This window comes from Heloderma suspectum, chromosome 2, assembly GCF_057233095.1.
Source record: "Heloderma suspectum isolate Gila_16-S chromosome 2, 16-S_ref, whole genome shotgun sequence".
Taxonomy (NCBI): domain Eukaryota; kingdom Metazoa; phylum Chordata; class Lepidosauria; order Squamata; family Helodermatidae; genus Heloderma; species Heloderma suspectum.
Genome location: NC_139459.1, coordinates 138,664,835 through 138,683,561, shown reverse-complemented (window position 1 = coordinate 138,683,561; position 18,727 = coordinate 138,664,835). Strand labels below are relative to the sequence as shown.

Here is an 18,727-nt window from a genome sequence, read left to right as displayed (position 1 = left end):
TACATTTAAATTTCCCTGTAAACCATTTTTATAAGATATTTAATCGAACTGAATTCTTTAAAAATACAATTCAAATCAGAAAACTGAATTTTTTAAAATCAAATTTCATCTGCTCTGATAAAATTAACACGTACCACACAAACATGAGGCCAGTATTCAAACTGTGGGAGCAAGGCTGCATTAAAGTCCTCTTCATATGCCTCTCTGTACAGATGTGGTATCTTCGATAACCATATTCCATTGCTGAATCGATTTACAATATCTTTAATTCGTTTTTGAATCTCATTTATATCAGTAGTTGAAGGACCAGGAGGGATAGGTTGCATAAACTGTCTTGTTTCTTTCACGTTTTCTACAAAAGCAAGCACAGTGTTGAAGACATTAATTATTCTTTTAAAAGGAAACATGGTAAAACAGTACAGTCCAAGAGTACAAAACCTGTAGCAACTACCCTTTCCATTTGGAGTGGTGGTAGGGAGAGATCTTACTGGAATCCTCAAACCCAGTAACCAACTTCCTTTTAAAAATATTTTAAGTTTCATGCCCACACAAATACCCAGTGGACAAAAATACTGCATTAGCTGGTCACTTGTTAAGGTACTCATATAAACAAAAGTACCACTATGTTTCAGATGTCAAGCTGAAGATGGCTGCTGCAGAGATTCACATGCAGGGCACTGTGAGTGTTTACATACAAAGATCCACACATGCAATGGCAACCATTACCAAGGTAACTACTCCTCCCTGCTCTGCCAAAGGTTCTTTCCTTAGTCTCTGATTGGAGTGAATGTGCTGAAGGCTGTGGAAGAGATGGGAAAGCCCAGGTGTGCTTTACCTTTACCAAAGGTGCGGAGACACAGAAAACTGAGCAAATCCCCCAGTTCAGTAGAGAACGCTCTGTCAACTCTTATCTTTCTGAATCCGAACAAGCAAGGATTGCAGTCTTAAAAGCAAGGGGCATGGTGGGGTGAAGGCGAGAAGAGGAGATGCGTGACTGAACAACATTTCTCTCTATTTCGGTCTGCATGTCTTTCTAATCACTGGATTCAAAACTGCTAGCCTGAACAATGAGAGACTAGATTAAAAAAAAAATTAAGTGAGAGAATAAAGAAAGGGCCCTTATGTGGCTGTAATGGATTCCTCTCTCCATTTCTTTGAGGGGTTCCAACTAGCAGTTTAGAACTTCAGAATAGAACAAGCATTTTGCAATGATAATACTTTTGTAAGATCATTTAGCTTTTAGTTAGAAGTGCATAGGTTGCATTATAGCTGACTCAAGAGTTTTTGTTAAAGCAAATGCTCAGTGAATTTTACAGGCTGATCCTATTCACGTTTACTCAGAAGTAAGCCCACCAAATTCAGCTGGATTTAAGTTTTTTAATTAGAACACACAGATTTTCCCCTCCCTTTTGAACAGACCTATACTCAGTTTTTTAAAAACAAAACTCTTGGGGTTTAAGGAAGTGTTTGCTTTGATAAGACATGTAAATTAATTTTATATTTCCTTGCCAAGTTATGGATTTCCTCACTAGACATTAAAAGCAAAATGTTATCTGCTGATATTGTATGACAGATCTCAAAGTGTCAAAATTGGGTTTCATCATGAGTTCTGATTAAATATTTACATATATACCTATCGCCGCTTTTCCAAACCCCATGGGCAAGGAATATCAGATCAAGCTTGAACAACTGGCTCTAAGAAAACACATGCAACATAATATTGTTAGTTTTTAAGGTGCCATAGAATTACTCCTTGAAAAGCTTGCTATTTTCCCTTAAATTTTGAAATAAAAATTCTTGGACAAGGACTTTGAATAGGCACTTTACTGGCCAAAAATTCACACTTCCATCATATTTAGGTGTGTGTGTTTTTGCCAGAAAACAGATGTCATATAATTTGAGCTTTTCAGGAAAATTAAATATTTGCGGAGGAAAAAGAACAGTCCTAAAAGTCCGACAAGAAAGAATTGTCAAAAGCCATGGAACAGGAGCATAGAGTAGAATAATCTACTCTGTCACTCCAGGGTCAAAACCCATTTTCACATCATCTGATACTTGATTTTTAAAAAACTAATCACAGATTAAAAGTAAAACATTTCACATGTCAATTAACCTAGATAATGCATGAGTTAATAGAACTACAGATTTAATATCTCTGTTGATAAATATTGTTATAATACTGCTGCAATACCATGGTGGTATTGGCTTCACAACTAGCTTGTAGAAAGTGTGGCTTGTCTTAGCAGTCAACCATTAACTTGTGGACCCCTAGTAACATACCATTTAAGTCCAAAGGTAGGTTTCTTGACAGGTGTACTTGAAGCTCTTTCTGAAACCGTGGTGGAAGCACTAATCTTCTCTCAGGCCTAAAAAACCCAAAGCAAAATTAACTCCTATGATTTGATTTCAATGCTTCAGTACCACCAACTAATATGCTCAACATAAGATGATCTGTCTACAGCTATGTCTTATATCAGTACAGATTAAATTCATGGACAGTAATCCCATTATTCAAGAGAGAACCATTTTATTCCATGTTGGACACCATGTGGATTTTGGAAGCCAGAACTGAGAAAAGACTTCATTCTCTAGCAAAAAGAGACATTGGAAGATGGCCTTTTGCAAACAAACTGAAGTCAAAAAGCCACTGGACATTCAGTTTGCAAAGTTTGCTCTTTCTGTAGCTGGCTTCTATCACATTTGTCTTTTCAGATATAGTTTCCTTACAACAGACCCAGAGAAGAAACAATGGCTACGACCTCCGTTTCGACTAGATAATTAAGCACATCATTAAGCATCTCGCAATTAAACCAGAAAAAAGTCTTCACTTATTGGAGATTTCATCCTGTTCCAGAATTTAAGAAAATGGCTCACGACTGATCAATGTACAGACAACACAGCAAACCCACAGTGAAATGTTGTGTGAAAAGTTGTGTATTTGTAAGGCAGTTCTTCCTTCACAAACAAAATACAACTCACCACCAGATGGCTGTTTTCAATGAATTCCACAGTCTAGCTTTGCCTCTAGTTATGACCAACCAAACTATCACAAAACACTGAGTAAGCTTTTGAAGTCTCCAGAACTTTTACCATCAAGCATGATGAAAACAGGGAAGGGGAGAAAGAAAGAAACCTGGCTTGATTGAAACCTTGAAGCCTGTCACAATGTTAAGACAATGTCACAATATTCAAGAAGTTATCTGTTTCAGTCTATTGCAGTAAAAAAAGAAGTCTTGTGGCACCTTAAAGACTAACAAATTTATTCTGGCATAAACTTTCATGGACTGTAAGAGGAGACAGCAGACTTGGTCAGCAATTCTATGCCCTCTTACTTGGGAATAAGTCTCATTAAACACAGCCGGTTGCATGTTAATTGGATTAGGTTCTACTAGGTGAGATCAGGTTTCAGACTGCACCTTGGGCTGCTGTGACAAAGAAAGTAATAGCAGCTAATCCCACATTTTTGAAAAGATAAAATCCAGCAGTTACCCAGATATGGCTGGAGAAAGATCCAAGTAAGTGCTGGACTTTAGATGCTCAAAAATGGGGGATCAGCCATTACTACTTCCTTTGTCCTGACAGCCTTAGGTTCAACCTGCAACTTGTATAACACCTAGTAGAGGGGGGGAGTACATAGTTCACATGCGGCCCGCCTCCACTGCTCCCCAAAATAATAAAAAAAATATTTTTTTTAAATGTCATCCGGAGCAACAAAAAATGTCAAAATTAGCTTGTTTGCAAATTTAGACCCTTTTAGCCAATATGAACACCTTCTGAATTTTCTATTTATTTTGTTGGCACCACAAGGACAAAAATAGCCCCCAGACCTCCTGAAGTTACCCACCTCTGTAGTAAAGCCAAATCCAATTAATTCTGTTATCTTATCATATCCATCTTATGACTGACTAAATGAAGCCTTTATGGCTTGAAAATCAAGCCAACGTTTTTCTCTCCCTTCCCCCACTCCTGCTTTGCTTAACATTCAGTCTGAAGAAGTTTTCTGGAGAACCTGAAAGCTTGCTCACTATTTTGATTGATCCTGATAAAGGTATTGCCTGACTGTAGATCTTGGATTTTTTCTTATAAATCAACACTGCTTTCTTTGCTTTTTGCCTATTTTATGTGAGGGTTTTTTTTAAAAAAAATCAAAACTAGCTGACACAGCAGCCTTAGCTGACAACTATAGCTGAATATGTAATGTTCCTCCTTCCTCGTCCAGAGGCCTGGTGCACCAAGATATTCCCCAGTTATTCATTCCAGGTGAGAGGGAGAAGAGGGAGGGAGAGAAGAGCTGGAGTTTCAGTTGCTAGCTTTTTACAGCTGTCTTTAGGCTGGCTCTTGCAATAGAATGAGATGGATCATGCGGTAGGATAGACTGTACCAGAGTATTCAGAGATATTTCTGAATACTCCTTTACATAAAAGAATCCCTGCAAATTCCCTGCTATCCCTGCTATTTCCTTGCATAGCAGGGAAATGACTAGAATAAATTTTTTGTACCCAATGCACTAACGTTCTACTTGCTAGAACTAGCAGTCAAAAACATATCACACACTGGCAGCAGCCTGTAGTGGTAAAGTTCACTACCACTCATTCTGCTATGTAGATGAGCTGACAATTAAGCATAATCATGGAGGAACTGGAGAATCAGGGCCTACCAACCACCCAATAATGTTTCAAGTCATGACAGTAGGTATCCACACAATTCTCCACCACTCCATAGTACTCCTGCACCTATCTACATTCACAATGAACTGGGGGAGGTGGGAGGTGTGCATTTCCCATTTAATAAACCATTCCTTTCAATGACGGCACACTAACTTTTATAGGGAGTCAATTTCCATGAAATGGTCTTCCCCAGGGCAATGCTGATATACTGTAGTTTGTAATTCCTGCTTTTCCTGGTGGCTTCTCCAGTAAATACATTTTGCAAGCCACAACTGCACAACAGAAGGATTAATAAGGTAATCTGAACTATTCTGCTAAATCCATTATTGTGGCTGGACCAGAAAGAACATTAGCTGCATCATGATTTGATGATCCAGAAGAGTAACAAACAATACACAGAGAAGTGATGGTGCAGCAGCTGAGTTTGTCAAGTTGGATTTTAGTCAAAGGATAGTGTGTGTGTGTGTGGGGGGGGCGTAATACTAAATCAGCGGAACTTCAGCATCAAATTAATCTGTTTTGCATTCATGAACACAGAAGTTATAAAAAGGATGTACCAACACAAGTTTTGGTGAGCGTTAAAGACAGGCTATTGCCAACGTCAGAAGTCTGTGCTTAGGTTTGTAAATAACCTTTTCGCTGATATATATTTATCTAAGACACTGAACACTGTGGCACAATTGAGAATCTGGCAATGCTGTATGAGATCTTCTGTGACTAGTTATTTAACAGCATGCCAAAAAAAAACCAGGAGAAAAATGCCACTGGCCCAAGGCTAGCATTTTTCTACATTAAACATAATTTAAGTAGTGTTTAACCATCACTTTTAAAATGCCTGAAACTTCCCACTCTTTCCAGCAAAGTCTGATGTTTACCTGGTCTTTTCAAGAAGTGTAAAAAAAATCTAATAAACTGATTTAGGACAATGCATACGTTTATGAAATAGTGTGAACAAGCACTATTCCATCTTTTAAATGCAGGATTTAGATACTGATCCTCACACTTCCCATACCACTACATTATTTTTCATTTCAGTTATTGCATTTCTATACCACCTAATAGCCAAAGTTCCATGGGCAGTTTACAAAGACTGCAATACTTAAAAATACAATATTAAAAAATGTTTACAGACAGACAGCACACAAACATGCACACATATATACACCTAAGCAATTTAAAACAATCTGATTAAAACCTTTATCATATGCTGCCAAATGTCAGAGCAGAGGAAGTTCTTAATCTGGTACTGAAACAATAACAATGTTGGCACCAGGCAGGCCTCATTGGGGAGATCATTCCATAACTGAGGGGCCACCCCTAAGAAGGCCCTCTCCTTTGTTGCCACCTTCCATCGGAGGAAGCACCTGGAGGAGGGCCTTAGACGATGCCGTATACGAGTCAATTCATGGCAGCAGAGGCTCTCCATGGGGTACTACGGTGCCAAGCCGTGTAAGGCTTTATAGGTCAAATCCAGCACCTTGAATCGGACTCGGAAACATACAGGCAGCGAATGCAAGCTGGCCAGAATCGGTGTTGTATGTTCAGATCTTCTTGTCCCTGTTATCAATCTGGCCACAGCATTTCGCACAAGCTGCAGCTTCCGAACAATCTTTAAAGGCAGTCCTCAGGCAATGTTAGAACGCATGGCAGTAATCTAACTTGGAGGTTACCAGATGACTGAAGCCAGGTTATCCCTGCCATATAAGGGAACAGCTGGGCCACCAACCATAGTTGGTAGAAGGCACTCCATGCCACTGAGACCACCTGAGCCTCAAGTGACAAAGATGGCTCCAGGAGAACCCCGAAGTGGAACAGTATACCAACAGTGGAAAACTGGAATAGAATTCTACTTCTAAACTACAAATAAATACATGTTTGAAATGGAGCTGCAAGAGTCTGCACCCTAAATATTTCTTTTTTTCTTAATTGGAAGTAGAGGAACAAGTTAAAAAATGAAATCATCAGTACTGTTAAAGGAAGGTTTTATTATTTGCACTTAGAAACAGTGTCCTTCTATAAGCAGAATGGAGATCAGCAGCTTACAAAATGGAGATCAGCAGCTTGCAGATCAAATCCCCACCCCACCCAAATCTGCTCCTGAGGGCTGGGGACACTCTGGACCAGATTTGAGGGCCATGAATTTGGCAGGGAATGGAAGCTCCTATCATGTGAGCATAAGTCTGCTTGTGTAACATTGGATTTAGTACATACTCAACATCATGCAGAAAAGAAATGCATACATTTAGAGAAAAGCCTCAGGAAATATTCATATAATGAAATTAAAGGCAATTAATTTGATATTAATATGTCATTCATTATACACATTAAGGCTGCAGTCTATGCTCACTTTCTTATGCGCATACCCAGTAGAACTTGCTTATCAATAAGCATACATAAGAGCAGGCGGTAAGTTTCATAGTAATGGTAAAGCTTTCACTTCATTCCGGTAATATACTCCTGAAAATACTCGCATAACTCAACTTCTTTCTTTAATCAGGGTCTGAAAGATCCTTCATGGACCACAGAACCTTTAACCTCATGGACCACGGAAAACTGAACATTTCTATAAATTAAGGAAAAGCTTCTCAACTTTCACGTTTGTTCCTTGATTGTGCATGGGTAGCTTTGAATGTTCTTCAATGGAAGAATCCGAAGCAACAGTAAGAGGTGGCAGAGGCTGTATTATACAAAGGCCTTGCCACCATGTCACAGAAGCCATGTGCTCAATAAGCTCTTAGTTTGGTCCTCAGAACATTGTTTGCTACCTTTGCATTTTGGTTCTAGGAGTTCTGCAGCAGTATAATTAGTCATAATAATTTTAAACTAGACCACCCTAAATAGGATTTCACTCATCACTATCAGAGGAATATTGTATAGATAGCTCCACGCACCCAATCTCTTGAGATATTTTTCCCCTAAAGGAAAATTTAGGAAGCCCTTGGAACACTTCTGCCTTGGAATTTTTTTCCATTACTCCCACCACCACCAAAAGCACAAGAAAAGAGCCAGGTAAAAGAAGGTGAAGATGAAAAAAAATTGTATATTTCATTCAATTAGTTCGGCAGTGTTTTCACATTGCATAGAGAAGTGTCCTAAATACAAATTTCAGCAATTAGAAGGTAGTTCTCCCCTTTGGATGCACACAATTCTAGGGCTGATGTATTATCAGCCAGTTTACACCCAGCAAATTTTCTAAAAAGACAAGTTCTAACCTGTTCATCACAGTCATGTGCCCTTGTATTAAGACTTCTTTAGGTACAGCCATCCCAAATTCTGAGGACAGAGGATATGGTGCAGTGCTCATGCTAGGTCTAACAACTGCGTAGCTTCCTTTGCTTCTTAACAGTGGGAGTGCAGGCCTCCTGTTGTCCTCTGCAAAATTCATGAATCCTGGTTTCCTCAGAGTGCCTTTTGGCTTGCCTACAATGAAACAAGCCACAAAATGCTAAGTCTCATTTTCAACTTACCTATGGCTTAGAAGTATTTCAACAGAAGTTCTTAATTTTACTGAAACACTGAAGATTTAATTAGCACTTTTAGGTCAACATTTAATATTTTTCTGCATAGCGAGCCTTAAATGTTTGTTCACATGATAGCCCTTTTGAAAACACACACACACACACACACTCACGTGCAAGAAATCAGCATTTTAGTCCATAACCTCACCACCACCAAAAAATAATATGGAGCTAATGATAGCTAATAATTATTAGTTAAAAATAGCTAATAATAATAATAAATACAGAGTTGTTATATTTACTGTTCACTGTCCCAGTATCTTTTGATGAAGGGTGGTTTATAAATATAAATAAAATACAAATAAAAATAAAAGAAATAAAATGAAACGTATGGAGAACAGTCAATAAAATCTATATACATTTATTTATTTAGAGTATATTTTTTATTCTAATCCTCAGCCAAAAAGGCTCCCGGAGCAGCTTACAAATAATCAATAGGAGTACATAGTCCGTGCCCACAGGCTTACAATGTAAAAAACACAACACACAATGAAAAATGAATGGAGAGGGAAGAAAATTAAGTCTTTCAGCAGGGCTGGTGGAATGGCCCTGTTTATTGTTTTAGTATATTTTGCAAGAAATAATGTCTATCCTTCCTTTTCTTTCCAATATTGCTTTCTTTATGTGCAGTTGTGAGGCACACGTGAAGAGTCAGCCAAATTGTTGTGCAACATGAACTGCTCAAAGGTATGCATAGTTCATTGCAGTCAGCAGAACTGCCACAATACAGAAGCTCTGCTGGTGATTGGTGCAAAGTTGATTAATTCAGCATGTACCAGTGCAGTGTTTTGCAGCTGACAAGCTTACCTACTGAAGTGAGCGGAGCAGTTTTTTTCAGCCTCATCCTGCAGTTCACTTGCCGGCTCGATTTTCTTTTGGAAGTTCTCTGGCAGGCTACAAGCTGAGCAATCCCTGCAGTCTCTTGGCAGACAGCAGCATGGCAAGTCACCTGCTCAAGGAAGAAACAAAATAAAAAATAAAAATGGGAGATTAGATATTTACCTTACACATTCAGTCATGGGAGATACTAGCCCATTAGAAGCAGCCTCATACCCTCTTTGCATTATGCTCAGACTGTGCTACAGCAATCACGTGAATACATTCGCATGCTTCAGTTTGTGTATCTGCCATAGCTGTGACTGAAGAGATATTGCTCTACTAGACAACACCAGACACACACATGGCACAGGCACACACACAAGTTACCATGCTGTGGTGTGGGGCCCAAGGTTTGAAAAGGCTAAAGACTAGGGATGTCAGAGAATTTTGCCACGAATCTGAGGGAGGCCGAATGCCAGCGCATTCGGCCCCCCGAAATTGGTGGCAAAACGGTCTGCCTCCCCGTCCCCCTCCCCGGGTCGGGACTTACCTTGGGCAAATCCTCCTGGCGGCAGCGGCTCCGGTTCGGCGGCGGCAGCCAGTCTTCCGACCGGCTGCCGCTGCCATTTCCAGTAAAAAACAACAACAACAAAACGTGATAGGCTATGTAAAGATTTACATAGCCTATCATGGCTAGATTTTTAAAAAAATACCGTGATAAATGTTTATGTAGCCTATCACGGCTGAGTAAAAAAAAAACACACGCGTACGCAAATGGCGGCGCCCATGGGCGCCGCCATTTGTGTTCCTTATTTTGGCACGTCTAGTCTACGTAAATATTTACGTAGACTACGGCGAAAATAAGGGGAACGCAAATGGCGTAGCATCTACGCTAGCGTAGCGTCTACGCTATTTGCATTCCCCTTATTTTCGCCGTAGTCTACGTAAATGTTTACGTAGACTAGATGTGCCAAAATAAGGAACGCAAATGGCGGCACCCATGGGCGCTGCCATCTGCGTACACACGTGTTTTTTTTACTCAGCCGTGACAGGCTACGTAAACATTTACGTAGCCTATCATGACTGACTGCAGGGATGCAAACGGCGGCGGCAGCTACGGCCGCTGCCATTTGCGGGCCCAGCCGGCCAGGATTCGGGGGTGGAGGGACGGAGTGCCTCCCCCCCCCCGGCCAGAATTTCAGGGGGGAGGGACGGAGCACCTCCCCCCCGGCCAGAATTTCGGGGGGGGGGAGGGACGGAGTGCCTCCCCCCCACCGCGAATCAAATTTCATTAAAGGTGAGTGACTTTCGTACATCCCTACTAAAGACTACCAGATATTAAATCCATCTCTTGAATAGCTCAAAACCACAGTAACAGGATGGCAGCACCCAAATCCACAGGTGTCTGGACACAGGTTTTGCCTCATATATTAAAAGGATCAAAAGCCTCCATTAAAGTGAATTTTAAAGCTTTATGGGAAGTTTACAGCTACAACACACTCATACACACCACACTTATGAAGTCTAGATTTCTTACCTCACCAGTTTTACCAATTTCAATCCTAACAAATCCGGGGATGCTCTTTATATATCCTTCTAGCGTAGGATGTCCCAGCTGCTTAAAGGGAATCCAGTCTCCAGTTAAAGATTGATATTCCTCTTGCAAACGGGAAAAGGGTACTCCATTTTTATGGGACTGGAGAACAGCTCGGAGCATTTTTGATACTAGATCTGCTTCCTGCATTTTCATCTGTAAGAGAAAATTACATTTAGATGCAAGACAGAAATTGGCATTACTTCTCCTTTTTGGACCTGTACCATTAATAAGCAAGAAATCCAATACCAGCATGTCCAGTATTGGAGACTAAATAACCAACACAAACTAGGATGACTGATTTAGTAATTCCACAGTGCCGGAAAGTCTAAAGGAAGAGAAAAAGCTCCTTTGGCAGCTCACCCTCTTTCTTCATCCCATGAAACTGAATGGTGGGAGATTCAGAACAGGTAAAAGGAAGTGCTTTTCACACAACACATAGTTAAACTATGGAATTTGCTAGCACATTATGTAGTGATGGTCACCAACTTGGACAGCTTTCAGAGGGGATTAGACAAATTCATGGAGGAGACAGATATCAACAGCTACTAGTCACGATGGCTACATGTTACTTCCAGAATCAGAGGCATTATGCCTCTCAATACCAGTTGCTTGGGAACAAGAGTAGGAGAGTTGTTGCACTCATGTCCTGCTTGTGGGCTTCACATAGGCATCTGGTTGGCAATTGTGTGAACAGAAAGCTGGACTAGATAGACCTCCAGCACAGCTCTTATGTAGATGAGCAAATGCTTTGCCAGCCATTGCCAACAAGGTGCAAGAACACCAGCATGGTGCAACAGACAGCAGTAACTTAACTACAGAAGCCAGGGTTCAAAGCCTCACTTAGCCATGCCATTGTTCAGGCCACAATAAAAAATAAGTCCATATAGAAAGCTTAGTGAACACACCATAGAAAGGTAAGTGTAGCTCTGCCTAGATTTTAAAGAATCAACTCAATATAGGAAGTAAACTTATAGGACACTGGAAGACAGTGTTTTTCTGCATTAGCCCAAGGTCTTGTGCATCACATAACATGTGCCCTCCTTTAGCCATCTAACACACTGATGCCATGCTTGTGTCAGAGTTATATCTAACACATCCAGGAATTATCTTTATTCCTGTTAACTAACTTCTCTTTCAAATGCATTAATAAAAATAAAATATCTAACTCGCTCTTCAGAAGCAGCTTTCTCAGCTTGGAGGGGGGGTTGTATGATGGTTTGTTAAATGAGTAGGTCCTTGTCTAACTCATTTAGCATATGCCATTCAAGTGCGAATGAGATACTCACTGGGGTAGGCAACCTGGTGTCCTCCAGATGTTTTGGATTACAACCCCCATAATCCTCAACCATTGGCCATGCTGGGAGTTGTAGTCCAGAACATATGGAAGGCACCAGGATGCCTACCCCCAGTTCTAGTATGCCTGAACCAAGAACTGTGGTTAATCTCAACTAGGGTTTGGGGGAGGGACAAACTTCGTAAACCACAGTTTGAAGCTGGCTTATTTCCTTAAACAAGGGGTAGGCAGCCTGGTCCCCTCCAGATGTTTTAGACTTCAATTTCCATAATCCCTGAACACAGGGGAGTTCATGAGCTTGAGGCTCATTCATGTAACATTAAGCGTGTTACGCCTAAACACAGCCCTACTGTGTCTTATAGAACAGCATCCAGGATACGGGTAGATGCTGACATTGACACGAATGATGGCAATCCCAAACAGACTGACCATGAACTCTGAGATATACCAGTGGATATTGAAAAGTAGACCGTCATCATTCTCTGGAGTATATCCAACAAGTGCTCTCATTCACCAAATCTGAGACTGGTATATACCCCTGCTTGTTAGCATTTCCCAGTGCATGCCTGCCTAGAGATGTAAAATTTCCAGAAATTTTGAAGCCATGGAAAAAAACTGGGCTTTTTCCTGTTGTTTGTTTCCCAGAAAAAACAGACATTTTGGGAAAAATGGAAAAATAAGCAATACATATTTTGTAAGCACTCTTTACGGATCTAAAATCACTTTGTTGCTTTAGGACAGCCCTCCCCAACCTGGTGCCCTCCAGATATTTTGGATTCAGCGCCTATTAGCCTCAGGCAGGATGGCCGTCAGGAATGCTGGCCATTGTAGTCCAAAACATGTGTAGGGCATCAGGTTGAAGAAGGCTGCTTTAGGAACACAACACACCCTTTATGTTCCTGAAGTTATATTACGTATAACATGGTTTGCTCATAAAATTATCATTATATTTGAAAACTTTAAAAAGTGAACTCAATAAATTTGTAATTGTCTGAACTGTACTTTTAAAATTTAATATATCAAACATGATTAATGTTATGAGCAAACCAAGTTATACATACTTTAGATTCCTAGTTTATGTCTCACCAGAGGGAACTTCCGCAAGAAGTCCCTGAAACATCTGAATCTAGAAGAAGCCAGAAGAAACAAGATTAAAAAAAAATTTCCCCAATGACTACATTATTTCCAAACATTTTACATCTCTATTCTTTCTATAAAAATCTTATTACATTGTTTTTTTAGAAATCATTGCGGGGCTGGAGGGAGTAAAGGCTTGATAATAGGTTAAAATCCAATAGGTGGAGATGGAGTTGGTGACCCATCCTCCTCCATTAAGAGGCTTCCCGTTTCTTCCCATTTATTATACAATGACTGCAAACCTTCATAATCCATTTTTTAAAACCTCTATGTCAGTCTGGTCAATATGGGTTAAGAAATTGGTTCTCCCCACCCCGCTACCAATTCTCAATCACCTGTGTTTCCATCATAATGACAAATATAAACAATATTGTGGCTGGGAATCTAAAGGTATATACCAGATTAGAGATCTGGTGTTAGGAGGGCAGCTAATTACAGAAAGGGAATTGCTCAACCACCTGGAGATTTGTTCCTCTTGGCTTCAATAATTTCAGATAATGTCCCTTTCTAGACATGTAGTTGCTAAATAGGAGACTTCCCATACCCTGACAGAATTTGAAGAACTGTGTGTTGAATCAGGGGAGTTAGGGAAGGAGATCCTATCAAAATTATACTCTTTGATGCTTCGTTCCACATGGAACTTGTGTGGTTTAAAATCTGTTTGGGAGGCAAATTTGGAATCTTCAATATCTGATGCAAGCTGGAAAGCACTGTGGTTACAGTTCCCATTCCGCACCATTTCTGCCACGCTCAGAGAGAATGCAATTAAAGTTGTTCACAGATGGTACAAATACCCTACTTAGATTACATTGCATGTACTTCACTTTATCTCCTAACTGTTGAGAGGTTGCAACACTATAGGCTCTTGGATGCACATGTGGTGGGAATGCTCCAGGGTCTGTGTGTTCTGGTTTCAGATTTTTGGAATAATCTCAGACATTGTATCTTAACCTATTAGTCCTGACCCACTACTTGCTTTAGTATCCATTTATGACAATGTTGGTAGAAGAATAATATATAAGGACTTCTTAAACTTCTTGTTAGCAGCGGCCCATTTAGAAATTACTCAGCATTGGAAATCGACTGTCAGCTTTACTTTACAAGGCTGGCTAACGAAGGTTTGGCAGATAGCTCTGGCAGAGCATCAGAGGCATCATAGCAGACTCCGATGACTTAGCAAAAGGGATTGTTTTACTGGAATTTGGTCTCCCTTCTTTGTGTTTGTGAATAGCAGTGTTCCTGAATAAAAGCCCCCGGAGACCCAAAAGTCCTTTTGGAGGGATTTAGTTTCTTGAATTTGTTGGTACCATAAAATATCTTTAAATTCCAAAGGTGAAATTTGATTTTCTGTGAGTGCGCATTGCATTTATATTTTTATGTGATAAGTTTACATTACATTTATTACATTGCATTTATTACATTATTCCTGACTGTTAGAGCAATACGACAATGGAACCAATTACCTAGGGAGGTGGTGGGCTCTCCCACACTGGTGGCGTTCAAGACGAGGCTGGACAGCCATCTGTTAGGGATGCGCTGACTTGGATTCCTGCATTGAGCAGGGGGTTGGACTCGATAGCCTTGTAGGCCCCTTCCAACCCTACTCTTCTATGATTCTATGACTATTCTACATTTATATCCTGCCTTTTTTCCTCCTAATGAACCCAAGGCGGTGTATCCAATCCTCCTCCTCTCCATTTTATCTACATGCAAGGATATGAAGCAAGATCATATACTTGAAATGTAAGGCTACAATCCTATCCATACTCATTTGGAATAAGTCCCACTGAACAAAGCGGGACTTCTAAGTAAACGTGCATAAATAGGACTCTAAGAAGTTTTTTTTCCTGGGCCTTCACATCTTTAATGCTGACATGACAAACAATTGCAATATAAATAAAAATTAACGCAAGTTAACAAGCATTCACCAATGGTCAGACATTGTTAGCACACACAGGGTTTGCTTTTGTTTTTAATATTGTGTTTTATGTTTACTATTAGCCACCTTGAGACTTCAGCTATAAGGTAGGATAAAAATCTGGAAATAAACTTGTTTACTTCCTCCCCGACCCCCTTGCCAAAGTACTAAATAAGAAAAATAAACCCACAGACATTTATCTTTTACAAAGTCAACACACTGGAGCAGGAGACCAGGGCAGTCGCAAACCAGAAGACAAATAAAAGGATGAGGGAGGCGAGAGATAAGAGTCGGGTTAGGTCGTTAACGTGGCATCAGCGACCATGAAGGGAAAACAAAATACGGGCAGAAAGGGATAACAGAACCTTTAAATCATTTTATGCACATTCATTTCTTTAATGAACACGTAGGCTACGGTCCAAAATGTAAATGCTCTTAGGTCCCACCGATTTCACGCGAAAGGGTCGCGCATGTACTTAGTCCGTTCTTTCCCCTCCGAGCCCACGGGGCGCTTCTCGTTTATTCTTTCCGCGCGAGCAGGACCGCCACACAGCAGGCGCCGCACGCCACCAAAGCAAGCGAACCCAGAAATCCCTGCCATGCCTCCCGGCGGCGGACCCTCAATCTCTCCGCAGGGGACCCGCCGCGAGCCGAGGCGGGGGGGGGCGGGGACGCTAGCACGACTCACCCAGGGCAGCGGCGACCCCGCAGGGTGCGTCTGAGGCGGCGCGGTCCGCTCCCCGTCGCAGCCTCCTCCCCTGCCTCGGCCCACCGCCACTCCGGCCTGGCCGCAGCCGCACACGCCCCCTTCCCTCAGCGGCGCTGCACAGCCGGTGACCCCGCCCTCCTCGCCAGCCGCTCCGTCGGCGCGCAGACGCCCCGCGCCCGCGCCGCCGCTGTGCCGGCCCGCCCCGCGACGGAGCCAGGCGGCCGAGCGCAGCGGGCCCGCGCATAAAATGGCCGCGCGTGCGCAGCAGCAGCCCCAGCGCCTGCGGCCGACACCGGTGGCCACGCCCTCTCCCCCAACACGTGAAGGCCACCAATAGGATTAGGTCGGGGTGGGGCGTTCGGAGGATTCCGGAGAACTAGCTGCGACTGAGCGGAATGCCCCGATCGCACGAAAGCGAGAAAACGAAATCCAGACGCGCGTAGGTCGCGGCTTCGAAGCTGCTGCCTTGTCAATACTCACCGGAGCAACTTAATTTGAACCTGAATTTAATATAGCATGTGGAATGAAACCAGAGCACCCCTGAGCGTGTGTGGAGTGCCTTTCCCAGAAATGTTGGGCAGGTGATATCCGAGTGATGTGCTGATGCAGAGGGAAGATTGTGTTACTGATTTTGGGTTTTCAGCCTTTGAATGACTCTCGCCTTTTTAGCTCTCGGAATTAAAGAAGCATTCCCCAGATCCCTTGTTCCTGGGGAGACTTTATTTCAAAGGGCTGGACTTACTAGTAAACTGTTGGAAATTTGTAAGCAACATGTAAACTTAACCCTCTCTCCCCAAGTGTGAACAGAAAAAGAGGGTCTGCTATTGTTCTCCCCTTATATGCATGCCATGACACACATGGGGGTGAATCGGTGGATAAAGGAAATGTTACTGGTGTTCAGTCTTGCTCAGCTCAAACTATGGCCCTTGTTAGAAATTGGTTGCTGACCCAGGTGGGGTATATCCAAACTGCCAAGGATTGTTAGATATCTTTTCATTTATAGGATATCACATAAAACAGCTTCACTTCCAGTCTGTTTCCGGGCTCAATTCAAAGTGCTGGGCATGATCTATAAAGCCCTATACGGCTTGGGTCCAGGTTATCTGAAAGACCGTATTCTTCCCCTATGAGCGTGATCGTGCCCTGAGATCTTCACGGGAGGCCCTTCTCGTGGTCCCGCCACCATCACAGGCTTGCCTGGTGGGAACGCAGGAGACGGTGGCTGACCCAAGGCTCTGGAACCCCCTTCCCAGGGAGGTGAGAGGGGCACCCTCCTTGGTATGTTTTTGCAGGCAGGTAAAAACTTTGTTGTTTGGGCAGGCCTTTGAGGATAGTTAGTCTAGACCTGTGAGAATATGATGGATTGATACTATAGTTTCTATTGTTTGTTGTCTTTTAAAATTTTGATATTTTATACAATTTTAATATTATTGATGCTTTATTTTTAACTTTTGTATATTTCTATTTATATGTTTTAACTGTACACATTTTTAATGTTGTAAAGCCGCCTTGAGTCCCAGTACTGGGAAAAAGGCAGGATAACTATAATAATAATTATAATAGTTATAATAATATTTACAATATTGTCTCTAGAGATTCATATTACAGTGGAATATAAGAGATGTTCATTGCTTCAGACACAACTTTGCTTGCAAATGAAGTGTTCTTTATTTATGAATTGTTGATTTGGCAACTCTTAGCTTTACCTTTACTGACATTTTCCAGTTGTTCCTCCCATTTACATTGCCCGGGGGGGGGGGGCAATGTGGTGCTCACAGGCACCAATGCACCCCCAAACTCCTTTCTTGGTGCCCAACAAGAGTGCGCGCCCTTCCCACTTAAAAAAATAAATATCACGTTTTCTTACCAGCAGCTGGGATGGCTGTGAAATAGGTTTCTGTTGGTGATGAAAACTGTGGGTTGAAAGGAGTTGTTTCATGTGTTGGGGCTCAGAGCCCACCTCTGCCTTGTACTCAGTCTTTTGAGCAGGTTACTTGTCCTTTGCCATACCTCCCATGGCAGTCATTTTGTGGTGGTGCCCAGGACAATTTTCTTAACTTGCCGAATATGCCCACAGCCCCAAAAGATTGCCTACCCCAAATCTAATCTCTATTTTACCCTGGATAGCACTTCTCTTCTTGCTCTCTTAGCATACTGTCATGTTTCTTCGTAGATGAATGCACCAGGTGGGGCCAGAGAACTGCTCTGGGAATAGAAAGTACAAGTTACTTAGGGAATCGAAAGTGAAAAGGGAAAAAATGGAATGCAGAGCAGGAGCTAGCTAAAAAGTTAAAGTGAGACCTCTAGCTGTAGCAGCTGCACTTTCTCCAACACTTACACTTACTACAGTTTCTCCAACATTTCACCAATGAAAACAGAGACGTGCTTGTATCATTCCCTCTATTTCTGATGTTATTTATTTATTTATTTATTACATTTCTTAACTGCCCATCTGGCCAGTCACCCGGCCACTCTGGGCGATGTACAATAATACAAACAGTTTAAAAATGATAACATTACACATTAAAGCAGCAGTTTCTATAATTTCCCTAGCCCACCCCAAATGCCTGCCTGAACAACCAAGTTTTCGATGTGCAGCAGAAGCTCATTAAAGAGAGGGCATGACGGAGTTCCCTAGGGAAGGAGTTCCACAGAGTGTGGGCCACCACAGAGAAGGCCCTCTCCCTCGTCCTCACCAGTCTAGCTGTCCTGGCTGATGGAACAGAGAGAAGGCCATCCGAGGTTGATCTTGTTGAGCGACCTGTCTGGTCTTGCTGGAGGTGCTTCTTAAGATAGGCTGGGCCAGAACCATATAGAGTTTTAAAGGTCAAAACCAACACCTTGAATTTGGCCCAGAAAACAACTGGTAACTAGTGCAACTCCTTCAGCACCGGAGTGATGTGATCATGCCAGCAGCTGCCTTTAATCAGCTGCAGCTTCCGAACCGTCTTCAAGGGTAACCCCACATACAGTGCATTACAGTAGTCTAGACGAGAGGAGACCAGGGCATGTACTACCAACGGGAGCAGATTCCTCCCCATCCAGCCACTCACCATCTCCAGACATTT

General features: G+C 42.0%; 1 protein-coding gene across 10 annotated transcripts in view; it reads right to left on the bottom strand.

Annotated features, from left to right (window-relative positions):
- Positions 1 to 17,866, bottom strand: part of TDRD7 (tudor domain containing 7) — a 52,105-nt gene extending 34,239 nt beyond the window's left edge. For 4 of the 10 annotated variants that reach the window (XM_084834947.1, XM_084834949.1, XM_084834948.1 and 1 more), the window contains exons 1-6: positions 15,639 to 15,918; positions 10,542 to 10,754; positions 8,993 to 9,134; positions 7,880 to 8,087; positions 2,281 to 2,366; positions 135 to 352 (exon numbers count right to left, since the gene is read on the bottom strand). In XM_084834947.1, coding sequence (XP_084691073.1) covers positions 135 to 352; positions 2,281 to 2,366; positions 7,880 to 8,087; positions 8,993 to 9,134; positions 10,542 to 10,754 — 867 coding nt within the window. In that variant the 5' untranslated portion in view covers positions 15,639 to 15,918. Of the gene's footprint in view, positions 1 to 134; positions 353 to 2,280; positions 2,367 to 7,879; positions 8,088 to 8,992; positions 9,135 to 10,541; positions 10,755 to 15,638; positions 15,919 to 17,526 lie in introns of those variants that run through there. The other 6 variants (XM_084834943.1, XM_084834951.1, XM_084834953.1 and 3 more) reach the window with 4 other exon arrangements.
- Positions 17,867 to 18,727: the final 861 nt, after the last annotated feature.